The sequence below is a fragment of the Sinohyriopsis cumingii genome, chromosome 4 (assembly GCF_028554795.1).
Source record: "Sinohyriopsis cumingii isolate HCF-2022 chromosome 4, ASM2855479v2, whole genome shotgun sequence".
In the NCBI taxonomy this organism is placed as follows: Eukaryota; Metazoa; Mollusca; class Bivalvia; order Unionida; family Unionidae; genus Sinohyriopsis; species Sinohyriopsis cumingii.
In genome coordinates, this window is record NC_142964.1 from 62,936,766 (window position 1) to 62,960,821 (window position 24,056).

The following is a 24,056-nucleotide window of genomic DNA, read 5'->3' on the forward strand; positions in this document are numbered from 1 at the left end:
ACGGATTTATTAATAATTTAGTTGTATACGACGATGTAATGCTAGATAAACAATCAAATCCAGCCAGAATATTTTCTCGCGGTAGACATAAAAATACAGATGTGATCTATGTTACTCAACGATATACACAAATTCCGAAAGTGATCAGAGACAACTGCAATATTTTAGTTGTGTTTAATGGTGTAGACACACACACGCTGCGAAATATTCATCAAACTTGGTGTGGTGGTGACATGGATTGTAATAAATTCAGAAATTTCTTTTCACGAGCGCAAGCTACTCCGCATGGATTTATAACAATAAATATACATGAATCAAGAACAAGATATCGTGTGGGTCTTGATAAAATCTTTTAACGTTTCTGATTTTTAAAATTAATAGCAGCAGAGAGGGCGCCTACCAACGTTAGTCGTCCGTGGAAATTAAACAAAAAGTAAATAAACACGTAGAGTACTTTATTTTTCAGCTACCTTTTCGAACTAAGGTTTTATTGATGGGGTTGGTTTCAACAAAAATAAAAACCTCCCAGGAAACGTTTTATTTGTAAAAATCTGGACCTTTCTACGAGATGATTTTACTTTTTTGTTTATTTTTTTTTTTTTTTTTTTTTTTGGTCGGAATTCTTGGGTCTGTTCGCCCCCTCTGCTGCTTCCTCACATTATATTATAATATAAATCATAAATTGGGGAAGGGGTCTGCAGTTTTAGCAAAGAAGCATGATGTTATAACTGTAACAAAATATGTATATACTTGTTAAGTACGTCTGATTGATGAAGTAAATTGTTTTTAAAAAAAATATGTCGAGAAAATAGCTAATATTTCTTATGATTTATAGTAATGGAATTCCAACTCGAAATCAAATTTGACTACGGTCTACCGGAAATTATTCGGCACCTTATAACCGTTCCGTTAAACACCATCCGTTCATCCTGTGTGCATATGGTGGCGCTCTACAGTTTCGTATTTTACATTTAAAGAAAAAGAATTTCCCCGACTTTCCTCACTGGTTATACTGGTTATTTAAAAAAGACCTTGTATATCTTAGGTATAATGCAAAGAACCTTTAATTCCCTTTATTTTGGTGTATGATTGATGGGTGTACTATGGGTTATAGAGTATATAGCTTGGCCTTACTTCAGATGTGCATCTTTCAAAAATGTGCTAGCTCTACTTGGTCATTTTCACTTCCTGAACTTCAGAGGTAAATTGTATAAAAAAGAGCCGATAACTTTTTTTACATTTTATATATTTGGTAATTCATTCATTGCACTTTCAGCAGCTGGTATTGTCTAGTCTGGAAAATTCATTGTCCCTATTTTAATAGTTGCTATATATAGTGTACTTTAGACTAATTCAGGCTGATTTTTTTAAAACAAGGGAGCAGTCACTTTCGTTAGCAGTGCGCTTAAATCATGTAAAATTTCCAAAAGTACAATATCCAAAAGAAATATCATCCACATTACATTAATGTAGCATAGAGGTATGCCAACATTCTCTCCACTGTGCATGTTTTAAATGCTAACTAATTCACCTTACATACGTCACTCTTTCAAAAGTACATATTATCTGGTGAGCGCCCCTATATTACTCCTTCTCGAACTGAAATCGAGTTATCTGCCCTCAACTACTCGATAACATTAAGTTAGTCTTATTTGACGAAAACTGGTAGTGATCAACAATCAACTGACTTCATGGAAAATGGTTTTAACTATGTAGCCCAGTTGTATACGAATATGCAGGGTTAGCATTAGTGATTATTTGATCATTTGATAAGTGTCAAATGCTTCATCAGCCTTTTTTAAAAGGCTGTTTACACGAGTCTCTACTTTCACCACTCGATGTTGTACTGTATATTGTCGTCTTCCAGTTCTGCATAAATTATGCATGTAGGCGCATTTGCTCATCTTATTAATTGTTGTTCTAAAATTTAATACAACAATATGGATCTGGTTCCTTATGACTCGTACCATATTTCCGAATGCTGGCTGATTCGGCCCAAATTACGATCAGTTCGGCCTAGTCCTACATGTAAGACCTTGACGCTGATATTTATGTTTTGGGCGTCAGGGTCTTACTGCCTAACTAACATCGCTGTGTAGTGTTTTGATGTCGACTAACATCGTAACGAAAGTCAAATTTTGTGGAATAACTCGCACAACTAGCAACTAAAATAACGGCGCTTTTCTACAAAGTAAGTCATAATGTTTTAGTCAGACTTTACTTACTCTGGTGTCTTTTCTCTAATAAATTCAAATTCTCACAGAAGAAATGGACCTGTTTTCAAGTTTCGTTGGCCTACATTTCAGTTGACTGGAAAGAGGTGAAAGCTGGGAATGCCGAAATCGGGTTAAGTTGAAATATTCTTTAACAAAACGAATACAGATATATTATGCCTATTGGAACTGTAAAGCAACGTTTTGTTTCATTCAAGAAACATATCAGCCACATGAACCTACTTAAATATACTTCGGCATACCTCGACTACCATCACATTGTAACAAATTCAAATGTATGTCAAGTTGAACATCAAAATGCATCCATTTGCTAGTGTCATATTTTCATTCCGCCAGGGTAAAGACAGCACAGTAGGTATATCAATTACACATAAATTAGTGGAAGAGTTTTGATATATGCTGCCAAATGTGTGAGATATTCCTGAAACTTTGACTACTTGTTCCAGTGTCAACGACATCGGAACTTGCTATAGAAGGCCATTATTTGGATAGTAAGACATAGCACTAAAACAAAACCAACACGTGCTATGTCTTACACTGTAGGACTACAGTTCGGCCCAGATGCCAGGCTGATTGAAAAATATTAGTCAGACTATACCTCCCCATTTGTTTCTACCCACCTGCTGATCTCAATAATGGAAAGTATAAATTAGATCAGAAATGCACAGACCTTACTTGCTCAATTCATTGATTGATTTATAGTTTCTAACCTGACTGTGACCAGGGAGGCCCTAACACCATCATCGTCTGCGCGTTACATGCTAAACGGAAGTTTTTAAATATAAATGATGGCCATTCTCGAGATCCATTTTGGGTCTCCCTAAACATAGTAATATACAGTAATGAAGAGTAATGGACAGTAATGGGGACAAAAATACAATATTGCAAAAGATATTATGGTAATGTACATTAAATATTATAATTTTTATTGTACGAACTTAAATACATATAAAAACAAATGTGGTTGTTATATTGTTTTATTAGTGCTCATAATATGCTTTAATTAAAATAATTCTGAAAAAAATGGAACAACTCTCTCTCTCTCTCTCTCTCTATATATATATATATAAATGCTAACCTTTTTTATTTTGTTTTTGTCTGATTCCGCTCAGCTCTCATCCTTTTTCTCTGGTGAGGTTTTTTCCCTCCTGAAGGTGTCTTTGGTATAGTGATTTTACCATTTGTCGACCCTTTACTGTCGACTTATTTGTACCCTTGTGTTTGAGAACCTTTCTAAATAATGCTTCTCATTCAGTTTCTGTTTCTTGACACCACACGTCAATGGAAACTCTGTGGTGCATATAATTGGATGCCAGCTTGAAATTGCCTCTTCCAATCAATGATCTTTTGGTGTCTTTATACTGGGAACTGACAATCAATGGTAGTACGTCTATCAGATTGGATATAATTCTTTGCTTCCAGTTGGTTCCAATCTTCATGATATTATTGGCAGAATCTGCATTATTATTTGTCCAGTGGGCATCCACATTTTTTACCTTGCAGGAAAGTTAACATGATCTTTCAGAATTAGTAGCATTTGTTTTTCAAAGTATGGCTGGAAACCTGAAGCTTGTACTGAAATGACATCTGTTACATGTTTTGTTCTTGCTTCTAATACAACAGATTTATTGGCCTGTGCAATTCCTTTGTCACCGAAAAGGGTGTTTACAATTGATTTTCTATCTTGCACATTGAGGCTGACCCTATTTTTTAAATAGTCAGTGACATTTTTCTTCAAGTGAAGTGTACAAACAATCTGTGTTGCTCCAGGTAATGACCGCTGTAAACTTTTACAAATTGCAGTTTTATGATCAGAGCGGACAGTCATGTTTTCTATCTCTTCATCTGTGAAATGACTGGCATTTTTTGAGAAGAAAACATTGTAAGTTTCAAAGTCAGATTTACCATGTAGAAAAGAGGGGACAAAAAAAATAGGAGACTCTCCGGTATTGGTTCATAAAAGTACTCCGTTTTTTAACAGTGTTGATGTTAGATACATTTCTCCAATATTAAATGTTTTGTCCACACCTAATACTGTTCCCTCCATCGTACAACATAATCGTTTCATATCCTGTATCTGTGCGTCAATGTACAGCATGATGGACGGACCAGAATCAACGTGTCAGACAACTCTGATGAAAGGGTGCTGAGAATACACTTTACTTTCTACATTTAGAATGTGGTTGGCAAGATTTCTGTTGTAAACATCTTTGGTCGGTTGTTGTTCTTGTCTTTTTTGCCTGTGTTTTATGTTTGGGACAACCTTGATATTTCTGGGAACGTCATAAACATCTCCTTGGTTTATTTTGCTGTACACATTTTTTTGCAGAGTCCTGTTTTACCATACTTGCAGTCACAACTTTTACATGTTGTGTAGTTCTTATGTATTCTTCGTGTACTTCTGGTTTTAATGTATTTCCATGAATTGTCCTCCCAGGAAATGCACTGACACACTCCATAATCGAGACAGACTTAGATAGTGTCATAGAGTGTGGCACATTTCCTATCCAAGTTACATGTCACTTGTATTTTGAGAGTTCTTGTGCCTGCTATATGCCTGATGCACAACTTACACCTCCGAAGCATCTAGTTGTGGTTCATATGGATGGTAGACGCACACACCATTTAATTGGTTTTCAGTGCAATATTGTCTGTCTCTCTTTATAATGCTGACCAGTTTCTCGTTTAGTGTAACAAAGTAATTTGTGGGAGAAGTACCTTTCATCCATGTGCCACAGTCATCTCAAAGCTCTCTCCTCATACCAGTTTTCGCTCTCTCCTCATTTAGTGTATTGTCAACTATAGAGAACACGTTTTCCTTTATGCCAGGCGGTACATGTGGTAATGCACTATGATATTCATTTAGGTTTAAAAGTCTCAATGTTCCTGTTATGTCCATAAACTTCTCATTCTTCAAAATCCCACTGTGAGGCTCCGCCAACAGTAACCTTACCAGAATTCCCAACTATTGATGCTGATTCATTATTTGTTATATAGTAGATATATTGATTAAAAAAAAACAATCAAACATGTACTCTGCAATAATAAATGCAAAACATTTACACATGTAACTATATTTAAGTACGAGAATACATAGACTAATGTCAAATTTAATTTTCTTCCTTCAAATTGATTTTACTACATTGCATTGACCATTTTCAAGATACATACCGGTATGCAATCGGCAACAAATAACACTGAATCGGTCAAATTTTCTTGTCAAAGACTCATTTATAAGACAGAAAGATAGAATGCTAATTTAAAGACTAAAAATCATCATTTTGTGATCAATGACATTGATCAATTCGATAATAAAGCTAATGATAAAATACAATTAATATTGAAAAACATCTACTTTACCAAGTTGAACTGAATTAAAGAAATGTACTGTTATTGATTATTTTTTACATGTAATGTTGTTAACATTGCACAAACATTACACAAACAGGACATATAAATGCTTGGGAACATGTTATTTATTATTCTAAGTGCTTCTTTCATCTTTCCTTTTCACATTCAATAGCATATTATTAAGCACTGTGTTTATTATAAATGGCAGCAAATGATACATTTTATTGGCAATTATGTATTTTATGTAGATACTGTTTAATGTTAAACACAGATAACAGGAGGTTTGCATATTTCAATGAATGATTGTACTGACAGCTCAAAGAATTTGCAGGGAGAATATAATGATATAAATTAAAGATCGTTAAATAGAAACTTAACAATATATAAGCAATCCAAAAGAAGACATACCTCCCATAAAAGACAGCATGACTCACAAGCTTTCTTACAGTCACCACAATAAACTGTTTCTTGCTCTTTCCATTTACCATTCTGATATCACAAATGTCCACAAAATTGAGAATTTTAACGCGGTGAATAGAAAATTATTTTTTGGTTTGACTACAACCTTCTTATATATAAAAAGGATATTTGTCTGTTGGAGCCTTCTCATTCTTTTCGTCTTGAGGCCAATTATTTACATTAAAAATCTCTGTTTAAACATTAGCGAAAGTTGATAACAAGCACTATTGTTCATATATCAATTCAAATCTGTAACAAATAATATTGTTGATACCTCTATTCAGTTCTATTAATGTTCATTGACGTTACATCTCACAGCATGTTGTGGGGACCCCGAGTGGCCAAGTAGTCTAAAGCACTCTCCATTACGGATCACTGCCATCTCACCTCTGTCTGCGTAGGTTCGAGTCTCGGATTCAGCCAATGTGGGTACGTGAGAAAGCTTGCCAGTAGCTTCTCGAGGGTCGGTGGTTCTTTCCGGTGTTTTCCTGGGTTCTTCCTCCACCATTAATACTGGCCGCCATGTGTAGTCTATCGAGTGCTGAAAAATGGCGTTAAACCCTAAACAACAACAACAACAACAGCATGTTGTTAATCGATAATTATGTTAGACCATGCATGACACTACCTGCTCAACTTACTGGATTCTGTGTACAGCTAAAGTGGATGTCAAAGACATCAAAGACGTGTGAAAGGTGTGAATGTATCAGTGTTTCCTTTTACCCTCGTTTGTGCTTCAGAGACCCCCAAATTTTTAATTTGACCCCCATTTTTGGTACCAAAGTTTGTTTTTACTCAGTCTGACCCCCAGTTTTGACACCAAGGTGATTTTTGACTCTCAGTCTTGCACCCCTAGGGGATACACTGATACAATGTATCATTTAATGAAATCACACTTTACTAGTTTTAGGTGGTTATGAAATTGAAATGTTTCAGCCATTAGTCCTACAATAGAAACCAGTTAACTATGTTTTTCAGAAAATTTTGAAAAATGAACACTTAAATGGAGTCTCTTAAATGAAGACAGAAATAAAATGATAAATATATTAAGTTCCATAACTATGCAACTATATGTTATTATTTTATAACATAGATTAGTATATACTGTTCACAAGTGCCAACATACATGTATATATTTTGTTTTGTTATATATGTTTTATTCCCGAGAAGATCACGTGTGTATACAGAGCAAAAGGATTAGACCTAAGTTTTTCAACTTACAAGTTTTACGCCATTATAAACATAATTAATGAACACACAGGCTTGAGGTCTCGAAAAAAGGTCAAAACAGTTGACATACATACATAGAATTAAATGAGAGGTATGAAAGAATGATATAGTCAGAGAGATAGTTATTCATGTGGTCTGGAATGGAAAATTTTAAATAATCGTGATGGAACAAAAAGTAAAACTGGTTCCATTAATTTACTCTATTCCTGTAATTTCTCTTACATTAGGGAAATCAACTTGCCCATAGTGTACACAATATGGTGCCATGTTAGTATGGAACGTCCGTTAAGAGTGAAAGACACAGAGAATGCCTGTGTTAGAGCCACTCTGGTCACATTCAGGTTAGAAATTATAAGTCAATAAATGAATCAACTAAGTTCTGTGAATTTTTATCACATTAAAGATTACCGTTATTGAAATTGGTAGGGGGTACAAACATTGGAATACCCCGACCGTGACATTTATATTTTGGGCATCGAGGTCTTACTACCTAAATAATGGTGTTGTGTAGCGTATTGTGTATTATATTTTGATGTTGACTAACATCGTCACACTTGGCAGCCCATAATGATGCTTTTCTACACGTTTAAGTCATCAAGTTTTAGTCAGACTTTAGTTACTCCTATGTCTTTTTTTCTAATAAATTAAAATTCTCACACAAGCAGATGGACATAATTTCAAGGTATATTGACCTACATTACTGTTGGCTAGAAAGCGATGGAAGCGGGGAATGCTGAAATTGGGTTAATGGAACTAAGTTGAAGTATACTTCTTTAACAAAATGAATAAAAAATATATTAATATTGAAGAAAGTGTTTAGATAACTTCGCTTCATTTAAGATTCTTATCGTGTTTGATATCGGTATTCAAAGCTCAAAAATATCTGATAGCCCAGGGCCCCTCTGATTTTAGATTGGGCTCATTCTGTATTCCATGTGAGGTGCCCGTCAGATTTGTAAAAAGTTCTTTTAATTTGCCTGAGGAAACTTTGATCACAGATGAAATGTGTAAATGTATTTTCAATATTTTGACATATCTGCTATAACATGGCACAATCTAAATCAGATCACCACTGTCCTACGTGAAATTGAGATCTGATTTTAATCAGATTGAAGCATGGTGTGTTACGTTAAAATTATGATTTTATGCTCCAGAACCCACTGACACAGCCTTGTTTTGAGAAAACATAATTTTCAGTTATCTTCCAAGAAACAAAAAAAAGACAAATGACCACCACTTTCAGTGTATCCCTGTTACATGTAGCATGTATAAACAGTAAACAGTCAAGATTGGAGCTGATGTAAAACTATCCCTTGGGCAGTTTAATTGGCAATTAAGGCAGAGAGATCAGGTTTAAGCCACCATTTCATAATATTACTTAATTGGCTGACAATAGCTAGTGAGATGCCTTTGAAGGTTGCAGTGGGTGACCCATTGTGCTAATTTGCATGGGTAGGATCAGGAAGTGGAACAACCCATTATAGGTAAACCACAGAGATGCTAAATGTATGTACAAGAACAAAAGTTACCTCCTATTATTGCCTTGAATTAAAATGTTTAAGCCATATGTATTATATTTTTGATAAGTTTGTGAACAGTGGCAATATTTTGTTGAAGTCGGATTTTACTGCGTACATAGAATGCAAAGCATGATCATTTCAGTTGTAGGAATAGTGTTCAATTGTAATTTATTTTTGAAGTCAATTAAGGAAGCTATTATCAAAGTCCAACAAAATTAAATTTGAAAATTCTTGTTTGATGCAGTTTTACTTTGTGAAGCACGCCAGCACAACAGTGAACACTAATGACACTTGCATTATCTTCAAACCACTGTCCCAGCCTGGGGTCTCTGTCTAAAAAAACATTCTGTGAGCATTGCTATTGGTCACAAAATCTTATAGAGAGCTTTGGGGCTTAAAAAAGTAACTTGTATTGCTGTGGGATGAATCTCTAGCATATTTTTTTTGTCTCCAACATTTTAAAGACAAATCTCGTAAATTCTGAGATTATAACACATATAATCACTTTGTACATGTTCAGTAATAGTACAGTAACACCTTTGTACATGTTCAATCATAGTACAGTAACCTCTTTGTACATGTTCAGTCATTGTACAGTACAGATTGCTGTCTTACATTTGTGGAATGGTAACATGTCAGAAGCATTATGTTCACACATTTACTTAATTATTACCACATTTTCTGATTGTTCCACAGGAGGGGACAGTCTCTACAATCGTATGGCTGCCAACCAACTGTTTAGAGACACCAATCCAGACCAGGAACTGGAAATTAGGACAAAGAAAGGTAATGTTCCACAAACCATCACTATCTGTTAAAACTGTTAATACCTATCATTGGATTTTTCTATGTTGGAGAATTAAGTTATAAGTTAAATTACTATACAGTATAAATAAGTCTAAATTTGTAAAGTTCCTTCTGTGTATAAAATATGTTTGTCTGCATTAAAAGATCAAAACTGATAATTCTAAAGGCTACAGTTCATTCTAGACATTATTTTAAAGATGCTTCCGTCAGTGGATTGACAGTCATGGCAGGTTAATTACCCTGCTCATTTAATTATCCTGCTCATCTAACTTTCTGATAAATGGAACTCTTGCAAGCAAGCATTTTATGCCTCAAGGCATATAACTCTTGTAATGAAATAATATTTAATTGTAGTGCAAAAGTACTGCATTGATAAAAAATTAAAAAAAGTCACAAAAATATACGATCTTTAAGTTATTTGGATGTTATACCAAATATGATGTGCTGATGTTAGCATAAGGCATTCATGCCAAGTTTTTTGGAATGTGATGTACAGATGTTAGCATAAGGCCAACATGCCAGGTTTTCTGGAATGTGATGTACAGATGTTTAGCATAGGGCATACATGCCAAGTTTTCTGGAATGTGATTTACAGATGTTAGCATAGGACATACATGCCAAGTTTTCTGTAACATGATGTACAGATGTTTAGCATATGGCCAACATGCCAAGTTTTCTGGAATGTGATGTACAGATGTTAGCATAGGGTATACATGCCAAGTTTTTTGGAATGTGATGTACAGGTGTTAGCATAGGGCATACATGCCAAGTTTTCTGGAATATGATGTACAGATGTTAGCATAGGGCATATGTGCCAAGTTTTTTGGAATATTGTTGTCAGGTTTAACTCCATTTTTCAGTACACGATAGACTATGCATGGCGGCCAGTATTAATGGTGGAAGAAGAACCCCAGAAGAAATACTGACCCACAAGAAGCTACTGGCAAGCTTTCTCACATACCCACATTGGTCGAATCTTAGACTCGAACCCACGCAGACAGAGTTGAGATGGCAGTGATCCATATCGGAGAGCGCTTTAGACCACTCGGTCACTTGGGGCCCCTTTCTGGAATGTGATGCACAGATGTTAGCATAGGGCATACATGCCAAGTTTTCTGGAATGTGATGCACAGATGTTAGCATAGGGCATACCTGCCATATTTTCTGGAATGTGATGCACAGATGTTAGCATAGGGCATACATGCCAAGTTTTCTGGAATGGGATGCACAGATGTTAGCATAGTGCATACATGCCAAGTTTTCTGGGATGTGATGTACAAGATGTTAGCATAGAGCATACATGCCAAGTTTTCTGGAATGAAATTGGGGAGATTAGTGCTCACAATCAGAGATTGGGTTTAAATCAGGGAAATTAGCTTAACATCTGTTTTTGTCATAAAAGTAAATGCGAAAGTGAACATCTTGCCAAAACTAAGTAAACTAACTGCAGTAAATTATAGTTACTCAACTTAATATGTTATTTTATTAATCTCACAAAAAACTAATTTATGAACCTTCAAAAGAATCAATCTGTCTTGGTGGATTTTTTTTCCTTCAATATATGTTGTGTTTCAGTCTTGTAGTGCAGGTCTTTTTGCAGCAGTACACAATTTGTTTGAAGGTCTGAGCATAAAACAGTCCCGCTTTCCATTTATGTTATATGATATTAAAGATGACACAGTTTTCGATATAAATTACCTTGGTCGTCAGTCTAAATTTCCCTCAACATACTGCAACAGTGCTCAGAGTCTGCGTAGCTGTATGGCAAGCTGAGTGCTGCCATAGAGTTTCACTAGATATGGAAATCTGGATTTCTTCAGTGGTGTAGAAACTCTACTTATCTCTACTCAGAAAACATCCTATGGTGTTTCTCCCAGAGTGAAACTTGGTAGGTCTGAGGTATAGGAGAGCAGGAAGCCCCCGAACTCATCTTCAAGTTGACACATTCAGCTTCTACTGAAGTCCCCGAACTCATCTTCAGGTTGACGCATTCAGTTTTTGTACCCAGTCTGTCTTTCAGCTGAAGAACAGCTTCTACAGAAATTTCAGGTCACCTCTCAGAATTCAAGTAGCCAAGGATTTTCAGGGTCTTTTCATGAAAGGGAAACATGACTATAATCTTTGATGCAACTTTCTCACAGAAGGAACTCAAACTCCTCAAGAAGTAGCTCAATTGGGTTGGAGAAATGTAATCTGGGTTGCTGTCAAACATCTGGCTTCCAGTATGGAATGTTGTGAAGACTAGTGTTATCACTGCATGAGCCAGCTTTATGGAGGTCAGCTTTATGTCACCAGAAAATCAGCATTACAATTCTTTCTTAGCAATAGGTATTATTGCTAAGAAAGAATTGTAATGCTGATTTTCTGGTGACATAAAGCTGACCTCCATAAAGCTGGCTCATGCAGTGATAACACTAGTCTTCACAAACATTCACATGAATTTCCATAGAATTTTGTCCATTTCCACATGGAGGTATCCCACCATTGCATCACCAGCTTCGAACATGGTGTTCAGGTCATTCAGTGGTTCTATGATGTTTAGAAGAAAGTGGTCCATCAGTTTTATGTCTAGGTCTTTTAGGTTCTCAGAACATCTGTTCACTCTTTTCCCTGTATTCTCAGCATATTTGTGGCAGTGGAAATAGGACTGAAGAGCTGTCCACTGTTTTAAGGAAGCATGCAATGCATTTCTGGAGTGACAACCACCTAGTGCTACAGTACTTGACCAGCTTGTACTCCTTGGTGTCGGTAAAGTCCTGGAATGCTCTATACACCTCTTCATTTGAAACTGTAATTTAAGTGGTAGTAGGTGTTGACCAGAAGTTCCTGAACTAATATGGCCAATTTCTTCAAACCATACTGCATGGACGTATTGTCGAAATGGCAGATACAGCCAAGGTTGATTACATTTGGTTGCTGTTCATGAACTCTGGAGAGGACAGAATATTTCTTGCCAACCATTATATATGCATTGTCACTGCTAAACTCTGCCAGGTTCTTCAATGGGATCAGTCTGTCTCTTGAGACTTCTTGAAGATACTTAAAAGGTTTTCACCAGTTCCAATATTGCAAATAAGCATAACCTGGAAGTTGGTTGTCACTCTGCAAATGTCTGTGTCAAACACCCTTACTAGAATTGTTACATGTTTTTAATCACTGTTGTCATTAGACTCATCCATCATCCCTGAGAAAGGGTTTACATTGCATTGTAAAGTTACTTGATTGTCATACATTGTACCAAGTACATTGTTATTTGTGTTTGTGACCTTAGTTCTTTCACAGCGAAATTGCTGAGCAAATTTGTGAGTCAGGAAACAACCTTGCACAGTTAACTCAAATTGTCAGCAACCAAGAATGGTAAATTATGCTCTCCCTCTGAGTTAGCAAGCAGAACCTCTGCTTTAGTTATGCTGTTTACTGATGTAGGTACTTTAGGCACTTTATGTGCTAGTCTCATATTTTCAGTGTGCTGCATGCTTTTTAAAGTGTCATTTTTTCCACCCAAATGTTCAAGTGTACTGCAATTTGTGCCTTTTCTCCCTTTTCGCTACACTTTGCACATTTAAAATTTGTTTATCCAAGCACCATTGAACCTTCAACTATATTTCTTTTTTGACCATACATTTTCCTTTGAGTCCATTAACATATGTTTCATTCTCAAATAGCTGACGTCAGTCTGATGTATATGACACATTACTCAATATTGAAATATTGAAGAGTAAGACAACTTACGCATGTACAATTAATGCATTAGTGCATGTCACGAGCCATGATTTGATTGGTGTCTAGGTTGACAGATTACAATAGTCATAAACAGTCTATTGAATGTTGTTATAGATGGCAGTATCTATGCTTGGCAGATTTGTGATTTCTTTGAGGTTTTGTTGGCAAATCAGTAGAGCCAGAGATTGGGGCCAAAATCAAAGACTACCAGACACACCAGGAGACTTGTCAAGTATGGAAATGTCTTGATTTAAATATGGTAAAACTCAGATATTTTGATACAATCCCAGACAGCAAGCAAATTCGTTGTTTAAAAGTCTTCCTTATAATGGTTTGAAAATTTAGATATATGAACATGTTTTAAAATGTGTGCCTTGTCTTTTTCAGTGGCAGAAAAATTCTCTGAGTGTTTGCATGTTGTAGCCAATGAACCCTCCCTGGCATTCTTTAGAATTCAGGAACATGTCCGAAAATCTTTGCCCCAACTTGTAGAACAGAAGGTTTGTATTCGTACATATTGAAGGTTTTTAATGTGCTTTTTTAGTGCATTAGGGAAACTTTTTCTTTACACCTGTATGGTATCTGCATTAGGGAAACATTTTCTTTGCACCTGTATGGTATCTGCATTAGGGAAACATTTTCTTTACACCTGTATGGCATCATTTCAACCCAGTTCTGGCACATGAAATGTTAAATGGTAAGCCATTCATAGTTGGTAGATTTTGTCAAGCTGTCCTTGGTGAAAGCGCATAATACCAATTTTCATTGATCCATCCATCTATCCTCCCTCCTTCCATTCCTTCCTTAACTTCATTGTTGAGAGTTTTTCTAAGTCTGTTTTCTAAGTATTTTTCTAATTAATTAGTGCACTTATTATCAGAGTTTGGGAGTGGACTCTGGTCAGCTTATTGTCTGTATTTTCCCAGTTACCTCCTCAAAAACATTTCACACAGCATCTCAGCCAACAAAAGATTGTTAATTACCTATAATATGTTACAGTTTGTACAATACCATAAAATTAAGTTTCATTTAGGGTCCATGTGGGGAGGGGGCTGTTCTGATGAAATAGATGTCCAGTGCATGTAATTTCACCCAGATAAAGCAAAGATGGTTTTGCTTGTTATTGAGTCAACATCACTCCACCCCCCTTTGGCCATTGAAAGCTTTTGTGTTTTGAGTACAATATCAGTTTGTGTCTTTGTTATCTGCAACAAGCAGTATAAAACCATTTAAAAGTGTTTTCATTGTTTCTGAAGAATTTTTATGTTTATTATTATGCATATTATGTATGCCTGTAATTATGTTTCACTCAGTGAGAATTCTCAAAAATAATTTGCACACAAAACCTGGAGTGAGTGAAATTTGATGCACATGTTGGCTCATCATGAGAAAATTGTTACTCTTTTGAGGTTTCTAGGCAGATTGCTGGTGAAGGGAAAATGGTTTATTTTATATTTCATCTTGTAAAAATAAGAACAGAGGATTTGTACCTTGATACCTGTTATCTGGTTTTGATAGTAACCAACCATTTTCAAGGTTACAGTCTTGCAGAACAAAGTTAAACAGTTTTGATGAATCAGACTAAGAAGAATGGTAACATTCTTATGTAGTATGATTTTTTTCTTTTGTTTTATGTTATTTGTCTCAAATGTTTAGTAAACTATAATATAGTAAGCTTTAATCAACTGTTGTGAACACTCCAAATGCTGTCCTTCTCTTCATCATTATTTCCCTTATTTTCCAAATCATTTTTTGTGTACCCTTTTCCATAGTAAAAATGTCTTCTTGCCTGGTACTCTTGTTAGAGTTTTGTATTGCTTAAACAGCAGCTTCATTTCTTCATTAAACATAGGGAGTGGATTGCATTTATTTTATATATATATCTTAGAGGAGTTCAATATTACTGATATACTGGTTTACCATAGTGATTTTTCAATTGGTAGGTACCACGTCTTTGTACTCGTGTATCTAAAGTTGCCATCATTAAGGATTGTACAGAACTTATGATCTTCACAGCATGTTTTCATGATAAAATAGTTTTAAAAATGTATCTGTTTGCTTACAAAATGGTTGAATTTGTCACAAATATATGGAGACAAATATATTTCTATTTATGATCCTTTAATCACATCTTTTACACCATTCACATATGCCAACACAATGGTCAAAAGAACTGTGAAACAGATTCGGACAAAATCCAACTTTCAGAAAACACAAAACAACACATCCTGTTTTAGCTATTTACCAACATATGTGAATGTGTTAAGTATATATATATATATATATTTCTTTGTAAGAGTGTTGAACAGCCTTCGATTTTCAGGAGTGCACTTGTTTTCTGTCTGAACATTAAGTAATTTCTTAAGTCCATTAAATATTTTCTCAATTGTTGAGTATGTGTTTTTAATCTTTTCTGGACCTCTAGAATATGTCTTGCCCTAGTGTTGACATAATACTCCTGCCTACCATATCAATAGCTAGATAATTGTAGTCTTCAGTATGAGCACTTTTTATTTTTAACAATAGGCTCTCTAATGTCAGCATGATGTTATTCACAGTACAGATCTAGTGTAGTGTAATCATCCCACTTGTCACAGTACATCTCTAGTGTAGCCTAATCATCCCACTAGTCACAATACAGCTCTAGTGTAGCCTGATCATCCTACTAGTCACAGTACATCTCTAGTGTAGCCTAATCATCCTACTAGTTACAGTACAGCTCTAGTGTAGCCTAATCATCCCACTTGTCACAGTACATCTCTAGTGTAGCCTAATCATCACACTAGTCACAATACAGCTCTAGTGTAGCCTGATCATCCTACTAGTCACAGTACAGCTCTAGTGTAGCCTAATCATCCCCTTATTCACATTACAGCAATAAGTGTAGGCTAATCATCCTACTAGGCACAGTACAGCTCTCATCTTACTAGTCACATTACAGCTCTAGTTTAGCCTAATCATCCTACTTGTTACAGTACATCTCTAGTGTAGCCTAATCATCCTACTAGTTACAGTACAGCTCTAGTGTAGCCTAATCATCCCACTTGTCACAGTACAGCTCTAGTGTAGCCTAATCATCCTACTAGTCGCAATACAGCTCTAGTGTAGCCTAATCATCCTACTAGTCGCAATACAGCTCTAGTGTAGCCTAATCATCCTACTAGTCACAGTACAGCTCTAGTGTAGCCTAATCATCCTACTAGTTACAGTACAGCTCTAGTGTAGCCTAATCATCCTACTAGTCGCAATACAGCTCTAGTGTAGCCTAATCATCCTACTAGTCACAGTACAGCTCTAGTGTAGCCTGATCATCGTACTAGTTACAGTACAGCTCTAGTGTAGTCTAATCATCCCACTAGTTGCAGCATTTAGATTGCAACTTGTACATCATTTAGTAGACACATCTGCTGTAAGGTAATAGCCAATTAAGTATTGAGGGGCTGTTTTTTTTCTTTTAAGCTAAAATATTTTCTTTTTATTTATTTCTAGTTAATTAATATTATTTCCTTTAAAAATCATGGATATAATATGGTGTTATTTATACCTTTAAATCAGAGAAAGATATTCGTTATTGATGGAGGGAAATTAAACAAAAAAGGAATACTGAATTGTTGGCCTCTGATATAATTGTGGTATACCATGAGTACATTGAGAAATACGACAGTATACAAAAATTTTCATGATACTTAGCACTAATTTATATATATATATATATATATATATATATATATATATATATATATATATATATATATATATATATATATATATATTATTGTTATGTATCTTTAATTTGTATTGTGTGCTTGATCTTTGTCGGTAATTGAGGGTAGAGGCTTGGCCTACCTGACAATTCTTATGTATTTTTGTCATGTTTGTAAGCTATAAATAAGTTGTTTACTGATATTTGAGTTGAAGGTCTAGCCTTTTTTGTAAATTTAGAATAGAATGTTCTGGTAGAGAACTGGTATTCCACATCCTGGTCATTTTATTGTGACTTACGTTCTTATATAAGGTCATGATAATAAAATTATTCATTCTTATCTTATGATTAGTCATTAAAATTATTTTTAGTTGTGTTATAATTTGAGAGGAATTATTGAAATTATTCATTGGAATTTCAAAGTGCTCATTAACTTTTTGGACTAAAACACTGCTTTGGGATTACTGAAGACTCATTGAAAGACATTCTGGATTATATTATTGTGGTGCATCAAGACTATCAGTACATCAACTCATTTAAGACTAAAAATTCATTTGAAATATTCTATACCTTTGGACTTGTGATAGCACACATAGAATTATTTGGGATTTAATTCACAATACTGTAAGTTCATTTTAAATTTTTACTTTGTGTTTTGGGGAAATAAATTATTGTTGAATTTTTAAAAAAATTTTAGTTTTGCTTCTTTCTGTAACATAGTTTAAGATCATAGTCGTGTGTGTGTATATATATATATATATATATATATATATATATATATATATATATATATATATATATATTCTTTTTAGCATGAAATACAAGAAATACAACAGAAAGTTCAAGGATGCTGCTTTGATGCTGAATATGCCACAAAGTAACTCTCTCATTCTCTCTTCTCTTTAAACATTCACTCATATCAGTACCTTAATTGAACTATCAGTGGTTTAAATTTATTCAGATGTGTTCTTTATGAAGTATTTTGGTTTGAGTTACAAATTCTGGAACATGGATAAGGCCCTTCTCCTATAGTAATAATTAACATTTGTGCATACTAACCATATTTCAAAACTTTAAGGTAACTGTTTATTTTCAATGTTGAAATTTTGTTTATCTATTTCATACAGTATGCAACTGCAATTGTGATTGGTTTGATTCTTTAAACTTGCCATATTTCTTTAGCTAAAGTTAATGAACAGAAACTTCTGTCACTTGCCCAATTGTGAGTGCCCATTATTTTAATGGAAAACATAATACAAGGTAAGATACATTCAGTCTGGCAAGCTGAAGATGAAAGATATCACTACCATATGTTGGTGTGTTTGTAAAGGTTGAACAACATTCTCTAGTCATGCTTTTTAAGGGTTCACCATGAGGGCTGGTAGTATGAACTTTGATTACTTAAACAGGTAATGAACAGCCATCGCATGAATCAGCATGGCTTCTTACCAGTAGAAGTCACCTAACACTCAGTTAAAGAATTGTATGGAGATAATTTTGGCATGCCACTGTAGAAACATAGATGGTCAATTTATTGATCAAATGTTTGTCACTGGAAAATATATAAAATATCATTTTAATTTTTTACATGATCATTTTTTAATAATATTTTTCATTTGCTCTGCCAGGCTTTCACATTCGGAATATAGTTGCCTGGCATTCAGGTTAATTAGTGTGGGTTCTTGAGCAGTGGAATTTTCAACCCCTGACCATAGTAGCCAAATTACATAAATCTTTAAGATTGTTTGATAAAATCTTCTACAGAGTTAAATGCAGTTAGCATTGTATGAAATCAGTGTAGAACAACTTGGCTAATTCTAATTGTTGTCTGATAGTTTTGAAATAATTTTCTGTGACAGATCACATACCAGTCACACTGTAAGAATTATTAATCACATGGAGTTTAAGGTACCTCACCACGAATGCACAAAGATGATTAATTTTATAAAGTTAAGAAATAAATCATTTGTGTGCTACAGTTTTGTTTCCAGTTTTTGTATGGACTGCCATTGAGGATTAGATTTGCATCTCATCGGAATTTATATTAAATTTCTTTATGTTGTCAGAAAATGTCTCTTTTTGTGTGCTGTTTATTGTTGATGTATAATTTCTGGTCAGTGAAAAACAGGACAATTTTTTCAAAGTAACACAGTTGTTTAAATTAGAATGTTTCTGGTAGGAATATACTTATAAAATTGTAAAAAAATAATATTCTTGAAAACATAGGTACATATTTTCTGCTACCGGTTTTTGGAGACTATTTTGCTTATTAACTTGGAAGAAGAAGATAAGCTAATGCAGTCACTCCAGCATCAGTATTGGAGTCATTTAGTCAGCACATGCACATACACACATACATTGCATAAATGTTTGGGCAGATTATCATGGTGGTGGTTTTAGAAGTAGCAGTTTTACCTAGTAGAGTATGTAATATTGTAAAATAATCAGATATGCCACTTATCCTGATTTACTTGGGATCATCCCAAATTTTTGCTTAACAATCCGAATGAATTCCTTCCTTTATTTCAGTGCTGTAAAGAACTTACAGAAGAGCTCTGTTCACTTCCAGAACATCCAGGACCTGCTGAAGAATGCAATGTTCATGAAGCAGCAGATTGACTATGAGGAAACCAAAAGGTTGGCAAGGAACAATCATTTGTTTTATTGCCTAAAAATATAGTGTTCACAGTAGTGTCAGGGAATAAATTCTTGTAATTTAGTAATCGCATGCAAAGAACTGCAGTATTGGCATAGATTGTGGCATATTAACATTACAAATGAAATCGATTTAAGGAACTAAATGATGGATTGGAAAAGAGACCATGCTATGGAGTGTATGAAATAACAGTCATAACATAATCTAACTTGACTTAAAATGCAATAAATATTTTATTATATGCTCATTTTTGTTTCCGTTAACTTTACATAGTCAGAATTGTGCAGTATTTTACGATGCTGAACACCTTCATATTGGACGCACATGCACAACACGTGTGCCTAAAGATAGTGTAGTGTATTAGGAACTACTTTGTAAACAAACCATGTACACTCGTGTAGTAGATGCTTTAGGTTTTGATGGATTAAATTTGTGAATGAACTAAAGCAGCTGTTTCATCCTTTTGAAAGTATAGATGATAAAGTTAATGGTGTATATTAGTTCATTGAGTCAGAAACAAAACTTTTGAAACAAGCAAATGAATGAACATGATATTCACAATGTCAGTAACAACATGAGAGATGCAGTAATTAAAAATACCATTCTGATCACTGAAACAGTTTATTTGGGAGAATATTCATATTATTTGGCAAATAGAATAGTTAAGACTATGGCGAGTACTCTCCTTGGTCTAAAAAAATATAGCATAGAAAAGCATATTGAGGCCAAGGGTTATCACGTATCTATCAAAGATGTACCATTTGGCAAGTTTATCAAAATACTAGATTCGAGAAAAAAATGTAGCTGAAGGTTTTGGTGGGAAGCTGAAGGTTTCAAAGCCAATAATCCAAGATGACAAAAAAGTAGTATTTCCACTGGGCAAATGGAGTATCACACAACAGCTGCTTTTCTATTTTCACTGTGTAACTATTTTGATACAATGTTAGGCTAGAGATAGTAGACACACTGTGTGATACAGGTCATAGCTGGGGTCCCTTCAACAGCAAGATGCAAGTGACAGGGCATTAGCATGTTTTCTTTAGCTGGTAATAAGAATGGTAATAAATATACTTACATTTATGCACATATTTATCAATATAGAAAAAAATCCATGGGCATTCATTCACAATATGGCTCTAAATTTCCATTTTAAAGTAGACCAATATGTAAATTCTTTTTTTAAACTGATGTAGAGCACACTACTAAGTTAAAAGGTCACTGGGTAGAGCTATACGTGCATGAACACTGTTACTGTGTATTGATCAATCTATGGTGGTGAATTTATTTTAGAAATAAGCATAAATTCAGTTACATTATTTCTTGTAATGTCTTTTATTGTTAAGCCTTAGGTAGTTAAACAAAATCAGCATATAATAAGAAGGTTGCTGCATTTGAATAGGAAAATATGTACAAATTTTTTCTGAAAAATACTGCACTCTGCAGTTTGTGCAGTATTTTCCAAAAAATATAGTCGTATTTTCCAATACAAATGCATTGACCTATAAATATTGTATAGGACATGGATTCAGTAAATAGTGCCATAGATAAATGAAATAATTTTCTTGGAATAAACATAGAATAAGTTCTAAAATAGAACAAGAGAAATTACATCTTTCACTGGTTCTGTTGCCTACATTGTTGCATTAAAAAAAAAAATGTTTTTATTGAAATCTATTAGTTTCTTCTTCAGATATGTTAATGGATCATAATACATTAGAAATATTACCACTACTTCACAAATCCAGCCATCCCAGCTAAAATTTTTGGCAGTCAGAATGAGTGATCTCCTCTTAATATAGGGATTGTTGCTAGATCCTATATGTACTTAAATTGTTACTTCTGCTTGTGTTGAGTAGCACGCTTTCTTCTGGTAAGAGATCTCACATATTCTCTTTAGGAACTTTGGAAGATCATCCACATTAGAGCTAGTTGGACAAGTTTCTCTCAGAGAATTATACTTTGTCTTTATTTCCAACCTTTTCTTGTTCCTTTCCTTTGCAGACAAAATATATCTATTGTAAAATTATAACTTTGTTGTTAACATAGGCACCCTTTTGTAGTTAATTGCAAGGGCCAGTTGCATGAGTACACAAATCTAACAACCCACATTTTCAAATGTTGTAGAGAAAAAATGAAACAAATATTAAATGAAAGTCTTATACTGGTTGTTATAAAAATACAAAAACAAAAGAACACAAAATTTTACAAAATTTATATATTCCAATAACAACTTCTGGAGTTTTTTTGTATCAGGTGACTACCACGTTGACATCTGCTCACTGTTTGATAAATCAGACTGGCCAGATTGCTGGTTTTTACAAAAAGTATCTGACTTTCATTTAGTATAATTGAATTTCTCTATAATAACATTAACATGGAGTCTGTTGTTGATATCACGTGATTAATGGACTTCCGATGTCGTCATTTGAGATTTGTGAAGTGACTTGTATGTAGTGCAAATGGCGAGTACCAGGTCAGATTTCATCAATGCCATAGTTTTGTCTAGTCTGTCAGCAGATTATTGACTTAATTATTATAATACTTGCCATTTTTGAGGAAATAATTCATTTTCCTGTTGATTTCATACAGGTATAAATCGATATAACATAAGTTTAAATGTTCTAGGCCTGCTGTTAAGCCACTACCATATGTCGCTACCACACGGTGGTGTCAAATTTCAAATTTTCGATATGCAATTGCAATGACCCCACACCCCAACCTAAATGTCCAAATATGAAAAATGGGGTGGGAATATTCAGAGGAAACCCGGATTAGAAAATGGATTGCTACTCGTTTTAAACCAAATTTTGTAGTCCAAATTGTTAAATCTCAGCTGAAATGGGACATTTTCGTCCCTTGTATTATATATTAAAAAACTATTTGAGCCACATTATCAATACAGGTTTGGGGACTGGTCTAACGAATTACAAGAAGACAAGTTGATTTTACAGAAAATTCAGTCCTTGTTTAAAATGTATAATTTTGAAGGTATTTTGTCAAAATTTAAATCAACCCTTTTGAAAATGTTTTTTAAATGATAGATATTTAACCAGAACTTCTTAAGGATCTTAGGTTGTTAGAAAAATCTTGTTTGTGATTTTATTGGCACAGATAAATTCAGTGTTAAACTCTCTTCATTACAAGACAAGATTATAATTATTTGTGTTTATTGTTTTTTTATACTGTAATAGGAAATGTTTACTTTCTATAAGATGCATTTATATATTGCTATAGAATTCTTTAGAATTAATGGTTTGAAAGGAAACAAAACTAATTTATGTTCATTATGTTGTTCCCATTTAGCAACATAATGCAGGGCAGCAAAATAAATTTAGACTTTTTATTTTGTACATTGAAATGACTTTACTAGCCAATTTATAGGAATATAATCAAACTTGTGTGTGATACATTTTGTGGTTTTGTACATGATCATCTTTTCTGGCTTAGATGTTTTGGAGAGAATTGAAAAAGAACCATCATTAGATTTAGAAAATGCATTTTTTATAATCTAAAATGTTCTTTAATTCCATTCAGTAATGGTCATATGTGAACTTTGAAATGACCTGGAAATTTATCTTTAGAAAAGCGTGGGAACCATGGAGTAACCTGTTGTCAGTGATTAGGATTTACACTGAGAGAAAATAACAATGGAAATTTTTATTAAATGAAGACAAAACCATTGTGAAATACACTTGTTTACTGACAGCTTATATTAGTGTTACGTTTGGGTAATATAATCCGTAGTGCATTAAGTACCATACAGGTACATGAAAAATCCATGATTTCGAATATAGGTCACATAAAATTTTTTTATGTATTCATCACATTCCATTAGAAAACAAATAAACACATATATATAAAATTTGGTAGTCCTCATTTGATCTATATCCCATTGTCAGCTAACACATGTCACTAAACAATTATGATATTATTGCCAGTAGCATGTGGCTGTATAACTGTTGTTTACATGCTACAGATATATGTACTTTTGGTCTGCACAAGCCAACAGACATAATCATCTCACTGAGGCTTGCAAGGGGATGAAGCTTATTCATAGGGAAATTAAATCATGTCAACAAATGAAATTTTTTCGCTTACCTCTTTGTAAGATGTCTCACATTTGACTTCTTTGATGGCCAGATATATAGTTTCAGGAAATTCTACGTTTAATTTGTATTTTAAACCACCACTGGTTGTCATTATAAACATAAAGTTACTTTTTTCTTGCAAAGTGGGAAATTTTCACAGCACAATAAACATGTTCCAGTCACTTTGGAAAATGCAACAATCCATCAGATTCTGTTGCTTTTATTTATGTTTTATTTTTGTTTGGTGCTAAGTTCCATTGATGAAGGGTGTATTGTATTTTGTTG

General features: G+C 34.2%; 1 protein-coding gene across 4 annotated transcripts in view; it reads left to right on the forward strand.

Annotated features, from left to right (window-relative positions):
* Window positions 1–1,599: 1,599 nt before the first annotated feature.
* The window catches only part of LOC149801318 (BLOC-1-related complex subunit 8-like), a 31,968-nt gene continuing 9,511 nt past the window's right edge, over window positions 1,600–24,056 (forward strand). For 2 of the 4 annotated variants that reach the window (XM_089955357.1, XM_089955359.1), the window contains exons 1-5: window positions 1,600–1,740; window positions 9,491–9,580; window positions 13,712–13,824; window positions 17,840–17,904; window positions 19,557–19,664. In XM_089955357.1, coding sequence (XP_089811483.1) covers window positions 1,692–1,740; window positions 9,491–9,580; window positions 13,712–13,824; window positions 17,840–17,904; window positions 19,557–19,664 — 425 coding nt within the window. In that variant the 5' untranslated portion in view covers window positions 1,600–1,691. The other 2 variants (XM_089955360.1, XM_089955361.1) reach the window with 2 other exon arrangements.